Source organism: Pleurodeles waltl, chromosome 8 (genome assembly GCF_031143425.1).
Source record: "Pleurodeles waltl isolate 20211129_DDA chromosome 8, aPleWal1.hap1.20221129, whole genome shotgun sequence".
NCBI classification, from domain to species: domain Eukaryota; kingdom Metazoa; phylum Chordata; class Amphibia; order Caudata; family Salamandridae; genus Pleurodeles; species Pleurodeles waltl.
Window position 1 is genome coordinate 214240314 of NC_090447.1, and position 22988 is coordinate 214263301.

A 22988-nucleotide genomic window follows, 5' to 3' on the forward strand; every position below is an offset into this window, starting at 1 on the left:
TGAATAATAATCACAGCCTGAACACAAATAGTTAAAAGTAAGATACAAGGGTTTTTTACACTGAACCATTTATTAAGCAAGTAAAAATCAGTTAACACTTTGAAGCACATTGCCTTCACTGCATGGTAAAAATATAAGTGTGATATGGTCCCTACGAATCACATAGGGCTGTGTTTCTGGGCAACATAAATGTCACTGCATAGGGACTTATACCATCAGGACATTTGACCCAGTTCCTAGCTAGCTGAGAGTTCCCCATCTGAAACACTAAACACACCAGGATACCAGCTGGTATTTGAAACTGCGATCGTGACTAGTCAGATTCCCAAGGAAATTGTGGCAAAAGATCTACCCTTTCATTGTCACTCGGTGAAACCAAGATGAGTCAAGAAAGATGTGGAAATGGTTTTTTTAGAGCATTTATTGCAACAAATCTATTCTTGTATAAAAATAAAAAATTGAGCTGCGATTATTAGGCAAACTACTCAAAGTATGGTAACCAGCATTACGAAAATTGTGAAAAGATAAACACTCAACCATGATAATGTTATTTAACCCCCATCATACCTCGGTAAGATGTGCCGGGAAGCCAGTCTGGTGTAGTGCAGGCTATTGTTCTGTGCAGAGTAGAGGCTGGAGTCTGCATCAGAGTCAGCCAAGCTGCATCTTGGGCACAGTTCCCGCGTTGTGAAATAATCCTAGCTGAAGTGCTCCTCTGCTGAACGTAGTGCAGAGGCATTTTTTGTTTTATAATATAAGCGCTGGTCGTGTTGCACTGTGTCAGAGGTGAGGGTCTGATGCGATGATATGTCTGCAAGTGAGACTGTCTCCACAGACAATCACAATACTAGGGCATGGTGTTGTGTGTGCCTAGCCTTGGATGGAGTGTACAGACTGGACGGCAGCACCTCTTACAAGTAGCACACTACATGTATTAAGAAAGGACTGTACATTATCGCATGAGTGGAATGTCATGAAAAATATCACCATCAGAAAAGAAATGCTAAGTTAAAATGCACATTCTAAAATGGAGGTACTAAGCAGGTCCTGTTGTGCTTTACAACGCAAGTATGTATGAGATTTATTTAGAGTGAAGCTAGCTTAAAAGCAATTGTTGTGGGTGTGTGAGATTTCTAAGAGAAGATGTGAGCAGAAGATTGAAGGGGTCAATCAGATGGATTACACCCAAGGGAAGAGAAGTGAGGACAAAAATAAGGGGAGGATCAAGTCCAGGGATGAGGGAGAGACTAGTGGAGGGAGTATGAAAAGGGATGGAATCAGAATGGGAACAGAAACTCTTCATTGTAGGCCCAGCAGCTGGAGGAGAAAACTCTGCTGAGGTCTGCAACAACTAGCAGAAGTGAAAGGAAGGTGTTTGATGGAACCTGTCTGGGATGGTGTCTTATCGGTTCCATCTTGTACTTCCATGTTGCTTGATACACCTTTTGCGTGCTGCTTGAGGTCATGTTCATGGATGTCAGGCAGGGAGGTTGCTACGGTGGATGGCTTTATTGCTATTAAAACGGCCTAAGAAGCAATTGTTTCAGAGTAAGCTTTATTAGGTATGCCAGCTGTATTGGAGAGGATAGCAATTCAATCTCGGGTGCATCCTTGAATGGGAATAATGTCCACCCCAGCAAAAAAGGTGCTTGGAATCTTAGTACTGTTAGAGTTCTCATATGGATCTCAAATACTGACAAACATCTATCTATCTACCCATCTATCGCAAATCAAAGGATGTTAATAGGACAAAATATTTCAGTGCTATATAACTTACCGTCAAACTCTGTTGCTTCCACTTTTTTATTGTCCGTCATGACAGATACTACCATCGCAATATTACCTGAGCAGAGAAAAAAAATAAAAATGTTACATATAATTTTATTAATAATATAATGTGGTTTCATCTTTTGTTAAGTTGTAGGTCCCACTAATACACATGTTCAAGTCTGGACAAGCAATTAATTATTTAATGTTAGTTTATTATCAATGGAGTACCAGCTGTTGTCCAGGCCTACCTTCATAAAGTTTCCCAGAAAAATGATTAACATTTATTCGAAAACCGATATGCTTAACAGCCTTTGAAAATTTTAAATAATTCAGAAATCTGGCAACTCAAGACACAGGAATACTGCATAAAAAAATTCAAGACTTAAAAAACAGAGAACCTCAGAGAGAAAACATGTACTTGAAAACAGCTTAAAATGAATAAAGAAAAAAATCACATACATGATAATGGCTTGAGGGAGTATGTCAACAGAAAAATTCAATCATGTTTGGAGAGTGATAATAGCGACCATACAGTATACATATAGGCCCAGTAGGCTCGACATGTTATGCTATGTGTATACTAAAAGGGCACTATCACCCGCAAGGGTATACTGGCGCTGGGAGTGTGTTCTTAGCCCTACCGACACGATAGTCAAATATGTCATTTATCAGACCAGTAAACCTTAATAAACATTCTATGTAGAAAATTCTATCTCTCAGTATTGGACATTTGCGGTGTTCTGCCAGTAAAGCATTTGCAAACTCAGATAGGGGCTATGATTCTAGAATTTTCTTATAGATTTTGAAACATGAAATCTTTTTCTGCATATAATATCAGTTCTATTGAGTGCTGAAAACAAAAAGGGAAGAACAGAAGACACCAATACAAAAATTAAAACGTTAACAGAGGTATTTTCAGTGAGAGTTTATCCAAAGCATTCAGCACAAGGCAGCAGTTTATATTAATATTAGTTTTCCTTCGGTTAAAATAAACATTTCAGTGATCTGTGTATAGCTCTTAGCAGGCCTTTGCAGGTCGAAGTTAATTTACAACAAATCTGTTCAGTAAAACCCCTTGATAAACAATATTAGATGTATGTCTTAGGTGATGTCTACATGCCTTGTGTGGTCACTTGTCTGCTGGGCGAGTGCCTTACAACGAGATATTGAAGGTTGTTGCACACGTACAGATTGTGAACTAAGGATATTCTGTTATTTTATTTTAACATATGTGGTCTTACGCATTCAATTCGGCTCTGAAGGCACTAAACTGAGACCTTACAGAGATTAGGTAGGATTCGATTGCAGAGGGGAGTTGTGTGTCTATGTGTCAGAAAGAGGACAAGCAGTCACAAACACCTGTGAGACAGCCGTATGGAGAGTGTACAAAATCTCAGACTCGGGTAGAAGGTATGAAGGGCGGATCTTAAATTACTCGGGCACTGAATGCATTGGTGGGACGTTTGAGTCTTAGGCAGAGGCTACTGTAATGCACAAAGAGAATATCAAACCTAAATCCTGGGGTGCTCACAGAGTCAGGGGAGGCTACACAACTTTCTTTGCTTGCGTGCTTTCTGCTACAAAGTGCATGTGTTCACAGTTTGGTGTCTGTTAGAAATGGCCCTTTTTGCAGGGTTACCCCCAAACTGTTTGCCTTCTTCCTCCTATTTTTTCAGGTCTGTTTTTGCTGGTTTATTGTCTCTGCGCACTTTACCACTGGTAATCAGTCCTAATGTGCATATGCTCCCTATATAAACTATAATGTTGATTGGTTTATCCATGATTGGCCTATTTGATTTACTGCTAAGTCCCTAGTCCAGTGCACTAGAGGTGCCCAGGGCCAGTAAATTAAATGCTACTAGTGGGTCTTCAGCACTGGTTGTGCCACCCACATGGGTAGCCTTGTGAACATGTCTCATACCTGCCACTGCAGTGTCTGTGTGAGCAGTTTTAAACTGCCATTTTGACCTGGCAACTGTACCCACTTGCCAGGCCCAAAACTTCCCTTCTGGTACATGTAAGGCCCCCTAATGTAGGACCTAGGTAGCCCCATGGGCAGGGTGCCATGTATTTAAAAGGTAGGACATGCACTGGTGTGTTTTACATGTCCTAACAGTGAAATGCTACCAAATTCAGGTTTCACTGTTGCAAGGCCTATCTCCCTCATAGGTTAACATGGGGGTGGCTGCCTTTAAATAACTTTAAAGCGCAGATTCCCTTTGAGGGCAGAGAGAAATATGGAGTTTAGGGTCTCTGAACTCACAATTTAAAAATACATATTTTGTTTAAGTTGGTTTTTAAATTGAGAGTTTGAAAATGCCACTTTCTGAAAGTAGGCATTTTCTTGCTTAAACCATTCTGTGACTCTGTCTGTTTATGGATTCCCCATCTGGGTCAGTTTGACACTTGGGCTGGTTACACCTCTCCTCTAGACAGTGACACAAAGGGAGCTGGGGTGTAGCCTGCATATCCCGATGAGCTAGAGTGGAGGGAGGAGCGGTCACTTACACCTGAAAGGACTGTGCCTGCCCTCACACAATGCAGTCTCCAACCCCCTGGTGTGTCTCTGGGGCCTGGCCTGGACAAGGAAAGATCTTACAAACACCTTAGACTTTGCTATGAAGTTTGCCAACTTCAAAGGCAGAAAGGGGTAGAAGTATTGGACCCGAAACCCCAGACTTTTAGAATCTTTCTGGAATCAAGAGGGGCCTCTGCCCAGGAGAAGAGCTGAAGAGCTAGAGGAGGAGTACTGTCCTTTGGCTGTGTTGCTGTTGGAAGTCTCAGGGACACCAAAGAAATCAGTTTCCTCAACCTGCAGCACTGGGAACTGTGTGTTTTGTGCTGTTCAAGAGGAGAAACCACTGCAATGCCACCAACTACACCACTGGCCTTTACCGTGATCTGCTGATGTCGAACTACCCTGCTTCGCACCGCGACCCTGGTCTCACAACGATGTAATTGGATGACTTCACCAAGCCGCTGCTCGCAACGGGACCTGTGGGCCCCGCACTCGGCATCGCTTGCTCACACCACAGCCTGGGCAACCCAGACAACGACACTCCTGCTGACACCGGCACCGCTGCCTGCACCGTGGCCTGAGGATACCGCTTGTGAGGCACAGCAGCCCCGTTCCACCAGCACCATCGACTCCATTGTCATAACCAGGTATCTCTGCCTGCACCGTGGCCTGAGGACACCGCTTGTGAGGTTCACGAAGCACCGTCCCGCACAACCGGCTTGTGCCTACCAACAACAGCATTTCAGCAACGACGCTGTCTGCACTGTGACCCGGTGACACCGCACGTCGCACCACCCTGCTTCACACCGCAGCCCTGGTCTCACTGACGCAGCAGGACGCCATCACCGAGCCGCTACCTGCACCGTGACCAGTGGGCACATTACATCGCATTTATACCACTTGGCACCGCAGGCCCGACGCCATCCACGCCAGCACTCCTGACTCCATCAGCCCGGATTTCGATCTGCAATGCGTGTGACATCAAGGGCCCGATGACTCCCGCACTGACTCCAGAACAGAAACCGCAACACCAGTGAAGCCGCTCTCCGGAGCTCACCATGAGGATCAGGACGCCCTGCAATTCCAAAGGTACTGCTTGCAGGTCTTCCCGACACTGCAGCTGGCCCACCATGCCGCGGCCGGCCGGAACTGTTGGTTTTGTTGATCATGATGCCATGATAGCCCCAGGTAGAGCTATCGACTTCAAGGAACGGTATTTTTAAGTTAAATCTTCCAAAATTCATATCTTTAGCACTGTATTTAGAATTTTTATCGTTTTGGTCTTATTTTACACAGATAAATATTGGCTATTTTTTTTAACCTGGTGTGGTGTCCTTTTGTAGAGTTTTCACTGGGTTACTGTGTGTTATGTGCAAGTGCTTTACATATTGGTTCTGAGCTGTTGCTGTGAACAAAACATTGGAATGTTGACGCTCCAGGCTTTTACCAGCCAGTAAAAGCCCAGAGCACTCCATTGTCTCCAGTGAAGCTCCCAACATTTCAATATTCTAATATAGCCTTAGAACCCGCCTTAGCGGGCTCTACCGGCTATTAAAGGCCCGCTACCGAGTTAAATGCCCGAGCCGAAGGCGAGGGCATTTAACAAGGGAAAGGGCCTTTAATAGCCGGTAGAGCCCGCTATGGCGGGTTCTAAGGCTATTAGAACATTCTGCCACTCAGGGCAGAATGTTCTCTTAAAAAAAACAAATTGCTCACGGAGCCCGAGGGGATTAGAATCCCCTCTGGCTCCGTGAGGCTTTGTTCACAGCTGCTGCTGTGAACAAAGCCCATTGGAATGTTGGCGCTGCGGGCTTTTACCGGCCAGTAAAAGCCCGCAGCACTCCATTGTTTTCAATGGAGCTGCCAACTTCCAATGTTCTAATAATAAACACATTTGACCTTTGGCATCAGCGATACGTTTTTCAGAAGAACCAATTAGGCTTAATCACTGGCTTGTCACCATAACCAACTCAAGACTACAGAGTACTGCATAAGCATACTCACAAGGTAACCCTGAGGCATAGGGTCAGAAAATTACATACATATACACAAAAGATGTTGAGGCTTTAAAAGGATTATCAAAGTGAAAATCTTGTACTTGTAGGGTTTCTGAGAGAGGGAACCCAGAGGTGGAACCAGCACTAAACCCTTTCCTACTACAGTGATCTGTGAGAATCCATACAGAGCAATAGCTGTTTATAGGCTTCAACACAGTAATAAGAATCCACACTTATATGTCTATTGGCCATAACCTTATTTTCATAATATGTAAGCCATGCCTCCAACTTTTGTTGTATGCTTTCATAATAAAGAGATTAGACCTCTGGCGCAACCTCTTAATAAATAAATCAGGCGTATAGCACTTAGCACTTGCTTCTCACCAAAGCCAACTCAGGCTAACTGTATTCTGCACAAACTTTTCCACTTAAATTTTAATTGGCGAAACGCTAAACTAAGCTTTCTAAAATGGCATACCAAGAATTCTCAGTGCAAATCTTCCATGAGCTAGGGATTTTCACTGGGGGCTTCCTGCAACAAGAAAAAAAACAGTATGCAAATGTACACCCAATGTAATGACAATCTATCCTTAAAGCCTAGTGGTTTTCACAGCTGATTTTTTAAATAAAAGTCAGGCCTACTTCCTTTGTCCTAACTTTTCATAATAAACAGCTCAGACTTAGTCTTAATTAATGGCACCATAACCAGCGGAGCTTTGTAGTGTTCAGCATAAGCTTTACCTCAGTATGTGCAATACAAGCACATCCTTGCAAATAAAGCACTCAAGTTCTGCCAAAGCAAAATCTGTACTCGAGAAGGGCCACTGTTTGGATGGAACCAAAGCCCAACTCAGTAATCCTCAATTTACAAAATTGAAAAAGTTGACAAAAATGTACCACGCTTTCAGAAGCATTGTCATGCCATTTTTGAAAGTACAATTATTCCACCCCTATGAATTGTCACAAGGGGTAACCAAACCCCTTTCCTCGTATGTAATCTGTAAGATTCCTTACAAATATCACCTGTCTACCCACAACTTTTAACACAATGTGATTGCAATCCACCCTTAAAGACCTATCTTTCCAAAACGAATGAGTCGGGCCTACTGCTTTTGCTGTAACTTTTCAGAATAGATAGTTGAGGCCTATAGCCTTGATCAATGGCGTGTCACTATAACCAAATCAGTGCTGCTGGGGTGAGCATAAGCCTTCCCACAAGACACATACTGAAATATAAGCACTCACTTTCAGCAGAAGCACACAACTTCTATCCAATCAAAATCTGAACTTCGGGTAATCAACTTATGAGGGGAATCACATTCCCTCTCTGTGGTACTCCTGAAAGCTCATTTTTTCTGTTTACATAAGGTCTAGTAACTACTACAGGGAGAGTGTGTGGAACATGCCCCTCCTGAAAATATATTTTACAGTTAGAGAGAAAGGAAATCCGGAATCAATGTACATTTCTATGCTTAGTGGTTAAGGTTACTGCAAAGAGATGGGGTTTGCCCTTCTGGGCATCGGTTCTACACCCTCCTTTTTTCCGGACTTTTTTTTAACCAATAGTGAATAATAGACTAGCATGCACTATTGGTATAATTTAAAAAATGCTGATACTGGGCAGCAGCCAGAGACACTGACATGTCTGTTATTGCAGGTGTAAGACACCTCTGCCACCAGCCAGATTGTCTAGGGCTGGCAATGTCCCATCACTGCCCTTAGTGGCCTGGCATTAGGGCCTCTCCATCTGTATCAGGCTGCTGTGTCACCCATACAGATAGCTGAGTTCCTTAGGCTTAAGCTCTGTAGTGCCCAGGGCTCTCTGTCAATCTTGCCCCCTCACACCTTCATAGCAAGATAGGTGGGACTAATATTTTACTCTGAAAGTGGGGCCTGGAGCCTTACTGACCCCAACCTTGGACCATATTGGAGAGGGTGAGGAGAAAAAACAAGAAGATGGAAACTAAAGCCTGGTCATCACTGTGCCGGCCTCAAGCTTTTACTTTCTTTTTTTTTTTTTAAACATATTTTAATGATTTTGCAGTTTAAGCCAAAAAACAAGGCCCTCGAGACCAACAATTAACCAAGCACAAACAACTGGAAAGTCCAAGGAAATTATACGTGTCTGCACAAACGCATCCTCTGACCCCCACCCACCTTCTACCAATCAAACAGTAATCTATGAATACAATTCAGTACCTCACAATCACCCTGGCCACTTTCAACTTGTAGCACCCTTAATTCACCATCAAGCACAGAAACCATTGGTTGGATAGGTTCCAGCTCAAAACCACTGTAATAGGCTTTTACTTTCTTGCCACAGTGCCTGATGTGTAAGGGAGCTGTAACGTGTCACAAGGTTTCATTCAGCACAGGCAGATGTAGAGATGAAGTGGACTGGCAAGTGGAAAGAAAATCTTTCAGATACTACATCTGTGTGTGCAGGTGCAGATGAAAGAATGTGTGTTTATGTGTGATTGTGTGTGAGTGAGCAGGTAAATTAGAAGTGACAGTGAGTGTAACTGTGAGAATAAATGTGAATCAGAGCGAGTCTTACACTTCTTCTGAATCTCATTTACTATGATAGTGTGAGAGAAGAGATTAAAGGAGAGTCGAATTAAGTATGAGTAAGAAAGGGAGCGAGTAGTAAGGATTGAGAATGAGTGAAGTGGTGAAACGAAGTAAAAGCAAGGATGTGCAAATGAGAAAATGAATGAGTGAGAGTGAATGATCGTGAGTGAATGCATGTAAATGACCAGGAAGGAAGGAAGAAAGGAAGGAGAGAAAGAGTGTGTGTGTGTGTGTGTGTGTGTGTGTGTGTGTGTGTGTGAGAGAGTGAGTGAGTGTGAGAGTATGTGTGTGTGTGTGTGTGGGGGGGGGGGGCGTAGGGCTGGTTTATAGTGCTTACACCTTATACCAGGTTCAGTTATCCCTTATTAGTGAAATGTAGGCAGTGCCTAGCAGCTTAGGCTGTCTAGGGGTTGTTGTAGCAGAGCAGCCAAGGCTGAACTAGGAGACACGCAAAGCTTTTGCAATACCACTATAGTTACACAGTACTTATACACAATAAAAGACAATACTCAGTGTTACCAAAAATAAAGGTACTTTATTTTAGTGATGCAAGTCTAAAAATATCTTGAAGGCAATACTCCTTCTGGAGGTAAGTATTATACACAATATATACACTAGTAACCAAAACCAAGTAAGTAAACTGTTGTAAAATGGTGCAAACACTGAAAAATACAATAGGTTGAAATGGGCTTAGGGGCAACACAAACCATATACTAAAATAGTGGAATACGAATGTTGAATTCCCCCCTAGGCAAGTGTAGTGTGTAGAGGGGCGCTGGGAGTGTAAGAGAACACCAAAGGTAAGTAAAGTACCCCATCCCAGAGCCCAGGAAAGCAGGAGTAAAGTACAGCAAGTTTCCTCAGAACACACTACAAGTTGTGATGAGGAATTATGCAAGTACCAAGCAAGACTGAAAGCAACCAATGATGGATTCCTGGAACTGAAGGCCTGTGGAGAGAGGAGAGCAAGTCCAGAAGTCGAAGAAGAGTCCAGGAAGAACAGGAGCCCCTGCCCACCTGGAATAAGGTGCAAAAGTGGATTCTCCGATTGGAAGAAAAGTACAGAAATGCACCAAAGAAGATACCTGCGGGTTCCTGCTTGGTGCAAGAGATGCCCCACGTCGATTTGTTGGATGCAGGCTGTTTGCGTTGCTGGATTCAGCCAACAAGCTTTGGTTCACGCAAGTATGCAGTTTGCGTCAAAGAGGAGCTGCCCGGACCCAGGAGGGACCTGAGGGCTCAACTCAGACTGAGGAGACCGAGGGGGCACTCCGCACTTCAGAGAGCCCTCAGAGGACCAGGCAGCACCCACGAGAGTCCCAGGACATGAGGACAAAGGAGTTGCAAAGAGCGGTCATCGCAGCACTAAACAGGAGGATCCCACGCCGGCGGAGAACAACTCAGAGCCATGCATCACAGGATGGCGTGCTGGGGACCTGGGCTACAGTGTGCATGAAGAACTTTTGGAAAAAGGGCACGGAAGCCCAAGGAGCTGCAGAAAACGTGGAGCACAGGGGTACTGTCGCTGCACGGGAAGGCAAGCTCTTACCTCCACCAAATTTGGACAGCTGGACCTTTGGACAGTCAGGGTCACTTCGATCCACCACCTGTGTTCCAGGGATCACACTCGTCGACAGGAGAGGAGTCCCAGAGTACTGGTTGTCATTGCAGAGAGGTGCCTGCTGAAGCAGGGAAGTGACTTAGTCACTCCATGGAGATTACTTTGGTTCTATTGGTGCAGGGTGAAGACTGGCGGTACTCAGGATGTACACACCTTGGAAACTGTTGAAATGGTTCGAGCTGAAGTTGCAGGTTACAGGACTCTTCCTGGATACTCTGTTGCAGTTACAGTGGTTCCTGGAGCAGTCTGCGGTTGATCCGATGGTCAGAAGCTGAAGCAGAGGATGCAGAGCAGTCCTGGAGGAATCTTCCAAACCGAATCTGAGGAAACACCCAGAGGAGAGACCCTAAATAGCCCTGAGAGGGGGATTGGCTACCTACCCAGCTAAGCACCTATCAGGAGGGGACTCTGACATCACCTGCTGGCACTGGCCACTCAGATGCTCCCAGAGGGTTCCCATACCTTGGAATTCAAGATGGCTAATGCCAGGGACACTCTGGAGGAGCTCTGGGTACCACCCCTGGGGTGGGGATGGATAGGGGAGTGGTCACTCCCCTTTCCTTTGTCCAGATTCGCACCAGAGCAGGGACTGTGGGTTCCTGAACCAGTGTAGACTGGATTATGCAAGGAATGCACTGTTTGTGCCCTTCAAAGCATTTCCAGAGGCTCTGGGAGGATACCACTTCCATGCCTTTAACACCTATTTCCAATGGGAGATGGTGTAACACCCCTTTCCTAAAGGGAATGCATTGTTCTGCCTTCCTGGGATTGAGCTGCTCAATCCCCAGGAGGGCAGAAACCTGTCTGAGGTGGCAGCAGGTGGGGCTGCAGTGGAAACCTCAGAGCTGGTTTGACAGTACTGGGGGTCCATGGTGGAGCCCCCAGGGTGCATGCAATTGCCCCCCCCCAAATACCAGATTTGGACTGGGGGTTCAATTTCACAATCTTAGACACCCCACATGGCCATATTCAGAGTTACCACTGTGAAGCTACATATAGGTATTGACACATATGTAGTGCACGCTTATAATAGCATCCACGCACTCACGAAATCCGGGGAATTGGCCCTGGACAACATGGGGGCACCTTTGCTAGTGCAAGGGTGCCCTCACGCACAGTAATTTTGCATCTAGCCTTCAGTAAATGAAGGTTGGACATATAGGTGACTTATAAGTTACCTGGTGCAGTGAAAAATGGCTGTGTATAGTGTGTGCACTATTTCACTCAGGCTGCAGTGGGAGTCAAGAAGAAAGGTTTGTATGAGCTCCTTATGGGTGTAAAAAAAAATACTGCAGCCCTTAAGGATCGCCTGGAACCCCAATCCCCTGGGTACTTAGGTACCATATACTAGGGACTTATAAAGGGGGTCCAGTGTGCCAATTAGAATTGGAATATGGAGACACTAAACTATAGGGACAAATTTGGTACACAGAGCATAAGGACTGGATTTCTGGTTAGCAGAACTCAAGTGACAGAGTCAAGTATACGGACAACACACAAAAGCCACAAACTATGAGAACTGTGGTCCTGGAGCTAAAAACACACTGACAAACAGGCCAAAAATGGGGGTAACCATGCTAGAAAGAGGCTACTTTCTCACAGAGTGTGTGTTACTCTTGCAAGTGTGCTGCTGACTCTGGATTACTGGAAGTAATTTTGGGCATTTGGGGTACCCCATGCAAATTGCCTACAAATGCATATTAGACGTAATTCTTGACATAAGGGGCACAGGATGAGGTTTTATTTTGCTTTCAGCACTCCAAGAAAGCACGTGTTTCCTTGTTCTCCCCTTCATGTGCTGCTTCTCCCTGAAAACCTCCGTGAACTCCCTGCTTTAGCTGTTTTCCTGTTTTCCTCAACTTTACTTTTTATTCATGTTTTTATTATTTAACTCTCCTCCGTTTCTTCTTGTGTTCACGTCGCCCTCATCAGCTCCCCTCACGTGCTCCTCTGTTGCTCCTCTACAGATCTGTTGTGGTTTCAAAAAAATAAAACAAAAATCCGCGAGGGGTGTGGTCCTTTTATTTAGTCAGCTCAGAAGCTGTCGTTTGATCCCAAGCTACTTAGTCTTCCTAAAGTACTTTCGAGCAAGTCTAAATTAATGTATTTTTCATTTACTGCTCCAAGTGACACCGCTGCCATTTTGAAACACATATATACGACATCTACCCAAACTAGTGGTGATTGCACACAGTCATTGCTGAGTTGCTATTGCATCGTGACGTCCATTTTGCAGACATGTCATCACGTTATATATATATTTTTTGTTTTTGCTCGATGGTGTGCTGTATCAGGAAAAATTCCTTTCAAACCGGGTGGGTCAAAAAGGCGAGACCTACTGGCTTTGCCAATGCAGGCTAATTCCTGCTCCTCAGAAGTGTTTGCTTATACCAATGTCTTCCTCTACTGGTATTAGTTATAGGTTAAACTGAATAGGATTATAAACTTTGAGATTTTTTTTCACATGCTTAGACATAAATTAATAGAGATAAGTATGTTAGAAATTAATTTTTATTCTTCCGACATTTGAATTCTATTTTTTACTATTGACTGTAGCTTTTATTGTTCGTAACTTTGTGACTCAGAGTTTCATCCTACCAGGCTGTATAAAAGTTAGAGCGCTGAGAACTCCATTCACAAAGGCATCAGCCGTTCAGTTTACATGCGCAAATGCCTTGATTTACCAATATAAGGAATTCAAAAAAGTGAAATTGCACTTGCAAATGGATAGCACGTGGGAACACTATTTAGAAACCTCTTCTCAACCAATTCTTATCTCACAAATGGCAAGAGATTTACTCGAGTCATTGGCGGAAGTAAATCTGTTTCCATGGTGGAAATGCATTCTAAACTTCGTCAGGGAGCACAGGAAGGACTTGATTAAGGTGGGGGAAAAAAGACAATGTAACTTCACAAATGCGAAGACATATTTGCACGCACGGTCGACCTCCTGTCTAATACAAACAGGAGTTCACATAAGGTATTCAGGTATACTATTTTACATTTTCCCAAGTACCTGCCATTCACAAATCTACACATATGCGAGGCAGTAAACCTGTGGGTGCAAATTTCAGAATCTGAGAGTTTGGTTAAATTAATTTATGTGGGCATTTTTGTAAAGGGCCTCTTAGCTCTTTGGTATCTAGTGACATAAAAGGGAATACGGTAGCAGATTCGGAGGAAGCTTGTAGTGCAAATGGGTGAAATCAGCTTTATGTGTCCGTCAAATGAAAACAAGGCCTGAGCTTCGCAGGGTAGCAAGGGATGCTGAGGCGACCTGTTGCTATGAAAAGCTGATAATACTGCTGAGAAGCACTAAGGATCTGTTCAAGACTGCTGCAGGAAAAGGACTGGTGAACGGACAGCGGATTCCCACCTGCACTGCCAAGGGCTCATTGCATATTCCTCAAATGCAACACTGAGGTGGCTCACATTTCTGGATGCATGGCCACATATGACTATATAAAGAAAATATCAATATATTAAGACTGTGCTTTGAGAATTGATGGGGAAAAAAGACATGCGATACAAGGAATGCAAAACCGCAGTGGGAGAGCGGAAAGATGTCCATTTCTGCTTCCGCTGAAGTTACTATACGGGTTATACTGTATTAACCCACAATTTCTGGAGCTTGAAAATGACATCTGTTTCCTGGCAACTGCATGAACATATACTCTTATGTAAAGGGCTCTTTGTACTTTTCGACTATTATCAAGACTAAAATAAAATTTAAAAAATACTCCTTTCACCACATTTCTCCTTAGTAAATGTTGAGTTCGATCATTATAGATTTTAGCACGGAGAGCGGAGTTGATCGATCATAAATTTCCACTCGCTACGGAGTCACCTCTTCCCTATAATGATGCGGACAGGTTTCATGCAGGTCACCAGCAGCACCCTCATGGAAGGGCCTTAATAAGGAGGCTTGTACTTGGCGCTATTATAACACTCGTTGCTTAATGGTTCTGTTTACAATGGCCTACAGGATCGGTCCTATAATATATTACTAGGAGGCAGCTTGAGTTCCAATTTGCGAGCTGCTTCAACAAAAGTTCGCATGAAACTAAACAGAACTGGTCTGCCAAATCTACCGCAGCAACAAACTGTAAATATTTTTATGGGGAAGAAGGCTCTTCAAAGGGCAGTTTAGATTTGGGTGAATCGCAGACTACCAAGGCAAAGCTCTCTGCCTGGGTACGGTATTCAGTGGAAGGGCAGATCTGCATTTATGGAGTGTGCCCAACTATATACATACTATTCTCCAGCTGAAGCCTGGACTAAGTCAGCAGCTGTCGGTGAAAGAACTCCACACCTCTAGAGCCCTCATGATGTTGTGGAATTTAGATGCAGGAATAATGCACCAGGAAAACCAAGACCCCTGGGGGTGGGTGGAATTCATGGACTGCCATACTGCCACACTAACACTACTCCGCCCCTTGTTTCCGCACTGGTTCTGCAGTCCCCGCCCATTCTGCACTTTTTTTCTGCTGACGTATTCCATTAAGTTTTACCTGGTGAAATGTGTCAGCAGAAAACCCTGGAATCCCAATTTGGGATGAAACTCCCATTTGTACCCATCCTTCACCAGATAGCCCATTTTATTAGGATTCGGGGTAGGCCAGACAGTCCCTTGCATGAAGAGAATACGATTTTGGATGGCGAACTGTTGCGTTTTTTATCGAACACTTGCGGTTCCTTATGTTGTAACACACTGGAGTTATTATTCAGTAAGAGTTCTGTTATAAGTAGATTTATGTTAGGTATACTAGTAGTAATCTCAGAGCATGTTGTAACTGGATTCATGGGCGTAGGAAGTGTGGGGGACGCGGGGGATATGTCCCCCCCCAGATTTTGGAGTGGGGGGACACGGGGGACAAGCTTGGGGGGGACCAGGGGACAGAAGAATTTTCCCTTCTGTTCTGTAATTCGCAGGGCCATTAGCGCCACATGAAAGCGCTACCTATACTGGCCCTGCACTTGACCTGTGACCTGCCTCCAGGACACTTGCCCTCTGCCCTTTTGTTGTGCTGCAGCACACAAGGGATTCCTTCTCACCTTGCCGCCACAGCTGCCTGCAGTCTGCACTTCTGAGAACAAAGGGAGAAGAGAGGCCCTTTGTTGATTGCTGTCTGCATCCCGTCCCTCCTGAGCCCTACCTTTCCCTTGAAAATCGAACACTGAAGACAGCAGCAAGATTTGAGAAGGTAAAGAGGTTTGGGTAATTAAATAAAGTATTGCCAAGTAACTCCCTTTCTTTTTAAATCCAATGCTGTGTTGCAGAGTATCTCCCTTTCTAAAAACAGTGTTGAGTTACTGTGAGATATAAGCCGGGCAGGCTTTAGTGCGCTGGTGGCACCCTGTGCAGCAATGTTTGTTAGGGCACCCGTTTCTGTCACCTCTCTCTCTTCTCTCCTCTGTCTCCAGCTTGCCTGCCCCAGGGCTAATTATTGTCCCCTAAGTTGACATCCTGCCTCCCCAACATTTCGGTCCCCTGTCTCTCCCTCAGCCTTCCTGGTATTTGTGAAAGCCCGCTCTAAAGGCCAAGGGCTGTCTGTAAATCTCATTTCCTGCCAATGGCCTGTGGATGGAAGCCAGCACTGGGGCAGCTCACAGGCTTTGCAGGACTTCACAGGCTGTGGTGGTACAGAGCCTGGCACTGCTGGATAGATGGCAGAGAGACTAGCACACAGCACGGGTCCCAGGAAGAACCAGATGGCCTGAGAGATGGACAGGGCTAGGTAAGGCAGCAGGGCCGGCTCTAGGGCGATGCAACCGGTGCCACTGCACCGGGTGCTGACTTAGGATGGGGGTGCTGTGATTGCAAGTATATTCTGACTTTAAAAGCACCTGTTGGGTGTTCCTTGCCATCAACAGTTTTCAGGCAACAATAAAAATCTCAAGATAATTCCGGTGATTAATGGTCTTCCTGAAGAGAGATTGAAGTTTTGTCTAGTCGGAGTTTTGACTCATCATAACGTACAGGGTTACTATGCCTGCTACAAAGAACGTCTACATGCAGATCACAAAGTCTATATAATGTGAATAGGTCAGTGGGTTACTGCTTTTGTCAGATGCAGGAAAGTACCCTCTTTTTGGCATGATTACCCCACTTTTGACTGTGTTCACTGGGATCCTGCTAACCAGGACCCCAGTGCTCTCTCCCATTAAATTTGGTTGTTTGGACCACACACACCCCACATTTGGCGTACTGGTGCCCCTTGTAAGTCCCTAGTATATGGTACCCAGGGCATTGGGGGATCAGGGGTTCCCCATGGGCTGCAGCATGTATTATGCCACCCATAGGAGCCCATGTAAACCATGTCTGGAGGCCTGCCATTGCAGCCTGCGTGAAAAGGTGCATGCACCCTTTCACTTCAGGTCACTGCACCAGGTCACTCTAAGTCACCTCTATGGCAGGCCCTCCTAGCCAGAGGGCAGGGTGCAAGTACCTGTGTGTGAGGGCACCTCTGGAGGAGCAGAGGTGCCCCCACGAACTCCAGCTACATTTTCCTGGATCTCGTGAGTGCTGGGACGCCATTTTACGAGTGTACTGGACATAGGTCACTCCCTCTGTCCAGCTACATAATGGCAACTCAGAACCTGGGCATGTTTGGTAACAAACATGTCACAATCATACCCCAATCCTATTGTCAGTATTGTTTGTATGATTCCATGCACTTTGGGGGCTCCTTAGAGGATCCCCAGCATTGCTCCTATCAGCTTTCTAGGGTTTTCCGGGCAGCCCATGCTGCTGCCACCCCTCAGACAGATTTCTGCCCTCCTTCTGCTGCTTGAGCAGCTCATGCCCAGGAAGGCAGAACAAAGGATTTCCTTTGGAAGAGGGAGGCAACACCCTCTCCATTTGGAAATAGGTGTTACAAGGGTTGGGAGGGGTACCCTCGCCAAGCTAATGGTATGCTCTGAAGGGCCTCCTTGCATAAACCAGTCTGTAACAGTTCAGGGACCTCAGCCCCTACTCTGGTGCGAAACTGGACAATGGAAATGGGTGTAACCACTCCCCTGTCCATCACCACCCCAGGGGTGGTGCCTGGAGCTCCTCCAGGTGGCCACTTGATTCTGCCATCTTGAATCCAAGGTGGGCAGAGGCCTCTGTGAGCATCTGAGTGGCCAGGTCAGGCAGGTGACGTCACAGCCCCCTCCTAGGTGGTCACCCTGCTAGGTGACCAATCCCCCTTTCTGGGCTATTTAGGGTTTGCCTCTTGGGTGGGTCCTCAGATTCAATGTGCAAGATTCCAGCAGGACTTTGACTTCTGGCCACTGGAACCGCAACTGGACTTCACAGGAACCTACAATCTGCAGCTCCAGCAGCGACTTCACCCTGCAGCATTGTTTCTCTGGCTCCTTCCAGCAACTGCAACATTAGCCCGGCTGTGCTTCCTCTGAGGGCAGCAAGTCTCCAGTCTGCATGAGAAGAAAGAAGGAAAATTCCTTGGAGTGAAGGAGTCACTTACCTGCATCTGCAGGCACCAACTGCAACAACGACCGGCTGCGTGGATCTCCTCTGCTCCTGAGCTGCGTGGATCCTGCATCAGGGGGTGATAGTCTGGAGTGGTCTCCTTGGTCCTCTCTACCAGCTGTCCAACTTTGGAGTAGGTAGGTCCTTGCCTTCCCATGCAGGACAGTACCCCCATGCACCGCGTCTCTTGCAGCTACCAAGGCCTGTTGTTATCTCCTCCAAGGGATCTTCAGGCTCCATGTAGCCCCAGTCCCCAGCACTCTTCTCTGTGAAGCACAGCCCTCAACGTGCTTCGCCTGCGACATGGGACCTCTCTTCATGTGTGCTGCGTGGGCCTCTCTGCAGCTCCTGGGCTCCTTGTCTGTAGGTCTTCTGTGGGGGCTGCCTCTCCTTCTCCAGACTCTCTGCCTTGCTGAGGGTCACCTGGGACTCCCCTCCATGGGTTAAGTCCCCCTGGACCTTGCTGGTCCCCGGCAGCTCCACTTTTGTCCTACTGCAACATTTGCCTTTGCCAAGGCTTGCTGGTTGGTTTTCCACACCACAGACTGACTGCAATTCTTCATCCCGCATGGGACATCGACTGCATCACCTAGGAACGCTTCATCTGCTCCAGTGCTGCACTGCTGACCGTCTTCATCTCCCGGCCGAGCAACTCCTGCATCCACAGATGGGTGGGTAGTAGCTCCTGCCACGACCGGACACTCCTACGTAAACTGGACTTGGTCCCCTTCTTTTCCAAGTCTTCCTCTTCCAGGATCCACCTCTAGCTTCTTGCAGTCTTGCCTGCGTTTTGCAATATCCTTCTCTGAAGTCCTTTTGGTGGGTTGGGGAAAAACCAGTAACTTAACTCTTTTCTCCTGGTCACTGGAGGGCACTCTGGTACTTACCTTTGGGGTTTCCTAGTTCCTGCAGCTCCCCTCTACAGATTCCACTTCCTTGCGTGGGGACCCAGCTTTCGCATTCCACTTTTTTAGTATATGGTCTGGTCCCCCCTAGGCCTTCAGTATTGCCTATTGCTTTTCACTATTTTCTATTGCTTCTTATGCCAACTTCTGATTGCTGCTGTACATGATAGTGTGCTACTTACATCCTATTGGGAGTATTGCCTATCTAGTGTTTTCGTGTTTGTGTTACTGTAATAAGGAACCTTTATTTTCATAACACGTATTTCTTTCATGTGTGTAAGTGCTGTGTGACTACAGTGGTATTGCATGAGCTTTGCATTTCTCCTAGGTAAGTCTTGGCTGCTCATCCGCAGCTACCTCTAGAGAGCCCTGGCTTCTAGACACTGCCTACACCTCACTAATAAGGGGATACCTGGACCTGGTATAAGGTGATAATACCATAGGTACTCACCACATACGAGGCCAGCTTCCTACATCAGAGAGCTCCTTTTTTGTCCCCTGCAATTTATAAATTAAAACTGAATATAGAACAGTGAGCAATGAACTTATCAAAGAGCTGCATGCAAACATCAAGGTATAGATTAGAGCGTTATGATTTCCCCCCACTTTTTTATTAACTTAATGTTGCAAAACAAGTTAATTTGAGCGCAAATCAATTCTTATTATTAAAGAAAGCCCCCAACCATGGTGTTATGTTTTAAATTCTGAGTTTGCGCTTCTCCAGATAAACCACTCTTAAACTATACCTGCTACCAGTATGGATGACCTATGACACCTACACCTTGTCGTCCTCTGTCTTATGTAACATTTCATATACACTGATTTACACATATATGATGATTGTCTCTGCGTAATATCTGTGTGATGTAAAGTGCTTTGACACCCTAGACTGGTGTGAGGGCTGAATGATGGAACAACACATGCGTATATAATGCATGCCTTAACATTGCGGTCTCAACAACGACCGTGTCTTTACTACTCATGCCTTTACAACGAATTTCGCTGTAAAAGAATGTTTGGTAAAGAAACATGCGTGGTAAATTCTCCCCGCCCTGCCCCCTTACACCTGATACCATACTCCACCCTGCCCAATCAGTTAAAACTGCCCCTGCCCTGAGCCCTAACCCCCCCGCCCTGAGCCCTAAAAGTAACCCTGCCCTGTCCTAAAAACTACCCGCCCCCTCTCTGAACCCTAAAACCTACCCTGAACTGCGCTAAAAACTACCTTGATGCCCCTGCCCCCCAGAACCCTAAAACCTACCCCACCATGTCCTAAAAACTACCCCGACCCTACCCTGTCCTAAAAATGAACCCGGCCTCCCACCCTAAACTCGGCCACAGCCCTACTTACCTCTCTCTCCTCTGCTTCTTCCTGTTCCACCCGGACAGCTAGACCGCTCTCTATGCTGTAACCACGCATATGCGTGGTAAAGACGTGTGGTAAAGGCATCCATGCTAGCCCCATATTTGTGGTAATGGCAGCATGGTGAATGCATTGCATTGCATTGATTGCGTTGTAAGGGATATTTCCCAGTATGAGTGGTGGTATAAAACTAATGAAATGCATCTGAGAGAGAGTGGTGATGGATAGTAGTGAGGGAATCCGTGGCAGAGGTGGTCACTGGGGGGTGCCAACAAACAATGTTGCACAGGGCGCCACCAGCACTAAGGCCGGCCCTGTCAGACAGCACAGCAGTTCACAGGAAGGGGGCAGCACAGAGACTGCCACTTGACAGTCAGACAAGGACCTAGCAGCAATCATAGGCCTTACTGGCCTTCACAGGCGGGGGGGGGGGGGGGCAGAGACTGACACAGCCTGACTAGAAAGAAAGCTCCCAACAGGCAGCACAGTGCATGGCAGGCAGCACAGGAATCGGCAGGAAGCTCTGCGCCCAGCAGGCAGTACAGGCCTCTTAGGACTTTACACAGGCGAACTGCAGCACAGAGCTTGTCGCTGCCTAATAGGCAGCCAAGGGCCCAGCAGACAGGGAATTGCCGGTCTCACAGGACTCGACTGGAAGCGACCGCCTCCCCCCCCCCCCCCCATCAACCCCTCCACAGCAACCCTTCTGGGTGCAAGCTTTGTGCAGGAGGCCCACCTCAAGGTTGTCCCTGTCCCCCCCAGAAATTTTGTGTCTCCTACGCCCCTGACTGGATTCATGTCACAGCATGCTGACACGCCCGGGTTTATGCAAAGTTATGTACTCTCTGGGCTGTTCCTCGTGAGTACAGCACAACCTCTCTGACCTCAGCTATGTTGTGACATGCTTCCCATCTCAAAGGCACTAACGATCCAGGATAAGCTCCGGGCACCTCTGCCCTGAGGTCTGCTCCCCAGAAAATATTGATACCCCCTACTCATTTCTTGCAACTACTGAGTGCCCAGTTCACACGTTTTTTCCTGCACAAACCTCGGCCGATCTTTCGAGTGCAAAGCCATGTACAATGGCAAACTCTCAGTCCAGAGTCGCCGAAACAGCATTAGAGGAATCTGGGCCTTGCAAAGACAACTATTATCACTTCGACAGTGTTGGTATTCAGCGGTGGATTGTTCGCACAACGCAGTGAATGAGGGGATGAGTTGTATTTATACGCACCTTTGCTATGTGCTTTGTGTTGCACAGCAATGAAATATATTTCACATAGCACGTCTTATGAGACAAATTCGACAGTGCAGCTATATAATTTATTAACTTTTCCGATGGGTGCATTTTGTACGAAAATTACACCATCAGTGGCAGTTGTAAAATTACTTCTCTCTTGTGTAGCCCTATTTCGACAGTTTATAGAGGATATAGATTGCTGTAACCAGAATAAATTAATTTGTGTTTAAATGGAATGAAAAAGGCCGGGGTGGAGGGGGAGTTGGTCTATACCAGGGATGTGCCCAAAGAAACTCAGCTAATTATCTTTTCCAAGTAAGGTGATTTAGGCAATTATTGGTATGTCTTAAAACTGGTCATTTACAGTCCTGTGCTTCACACAGTGTACCATATAACCAGTATATGGCTGCCTCTGAGTTTTCTGCTATTGCACTAAGACATATAACACCGCCAACAAACATTTTTAAAATGAGTCAAACCTATTGGCTTTGTCGACGCTTGTCAGCAGTGTCAGATAAATGAGTAACGACAATGATTTTGTTGTGAATAATTAGGATTGAAAATGCTTCAATTCTGAATACATGAAACTGTGAATTAGCCATTATTAAGCACCGTGGAAGGGGTGGTTGTCTTTAGAGTGTCTCAACCACACCCATTCTACGATTCACAGCACTTCCCTCTGCAGTCGCTCACCTTGTTTGACACTTGATGGCCTTTTCCTCCCCACATCATTGTGAAACCCTGCCTCAGCATTTTTCTCACGTCACCTTATCTCTTCAGTGCCATCTTTTCACTTTCTTTTGCACATACCTCCTTTCTTCTCCACTTCACCCCCAAGAAATATACCACCTACCCATCAATCTGCAAGCACTGCGTCGCCTTTTCCTTAGGCGTTCTCAATATTTCAACAGCTATGTACCTTCTTCAAACTTAGAATCACAGCTCAGTGAACTCTGAACAGATCCTAAAAACTGAGCGTGCACACAGACAGAACACCTTTATGATCCACTGGCAGCCACAGTGAGAAACTTACACTGCTTTTAACCTAAGCTCTGGAGCGCTCTATCGTCCAGTCATGAATATCCATCCACAATCTGAACTCACCCACACTAGATGAGACTCCGCTCACTGTACAAGATTCATATGTTGCATTAAAGAATCACAAAAACATAGCATCTGGAAATAGCAAATACTCTCAGAAAATGCAAGGTGAGGTACAACGAGAAATGCAGTCGCCGCTCGCTTCACTCATAAGGAGCGGGCAGGGCGGTGCAGTGAGGGTGGGAGAGGGATCTAAAATTTAATAAAAGAAAAAAAGAAACAGGGCGCTCCCAGACAGACTGGGAGTCTGTGAAGGCTCACTCCAGCCACCAGGATGGAGACAGCCTACCGCACGTGTGCTTGGCTGGCCCGAGACGGCCGGTCAAACATACAGCAGTGAGGGGGAGTGCTCCTCATCCCAGATGCCCCACCCCTTTCACAACAAGGGGATAATAAACATAGTTTATAATCCCCTTGTTGTGAAA

At 46.0% G+C, this 22988-nt stretch overlaps 1 protein-coding gene across 2 annotated transcripts in view; it reads right to left on the reverse strand.

Moving 5' to 3' along the window:
* Positions 1-22988, reverse strand: part of JAM2 (junctional adhesion molecule 2) — a 323144-nt gene that overhangs the window by 188147 nt on the left and 112009 nt on the right. For both annotated transcript variants that reach the window (XM_069204089.1, XM_069204090.1), the window contains exon 2: positions 1778-1843. In XM_069204089.1, the coding sequence (XP_069060190.1) occupies positions 1778-1843 (66 nt within the window). The remainder of the gene's footprint in view (positions 1-1777; positions 1844-22988) is intronic.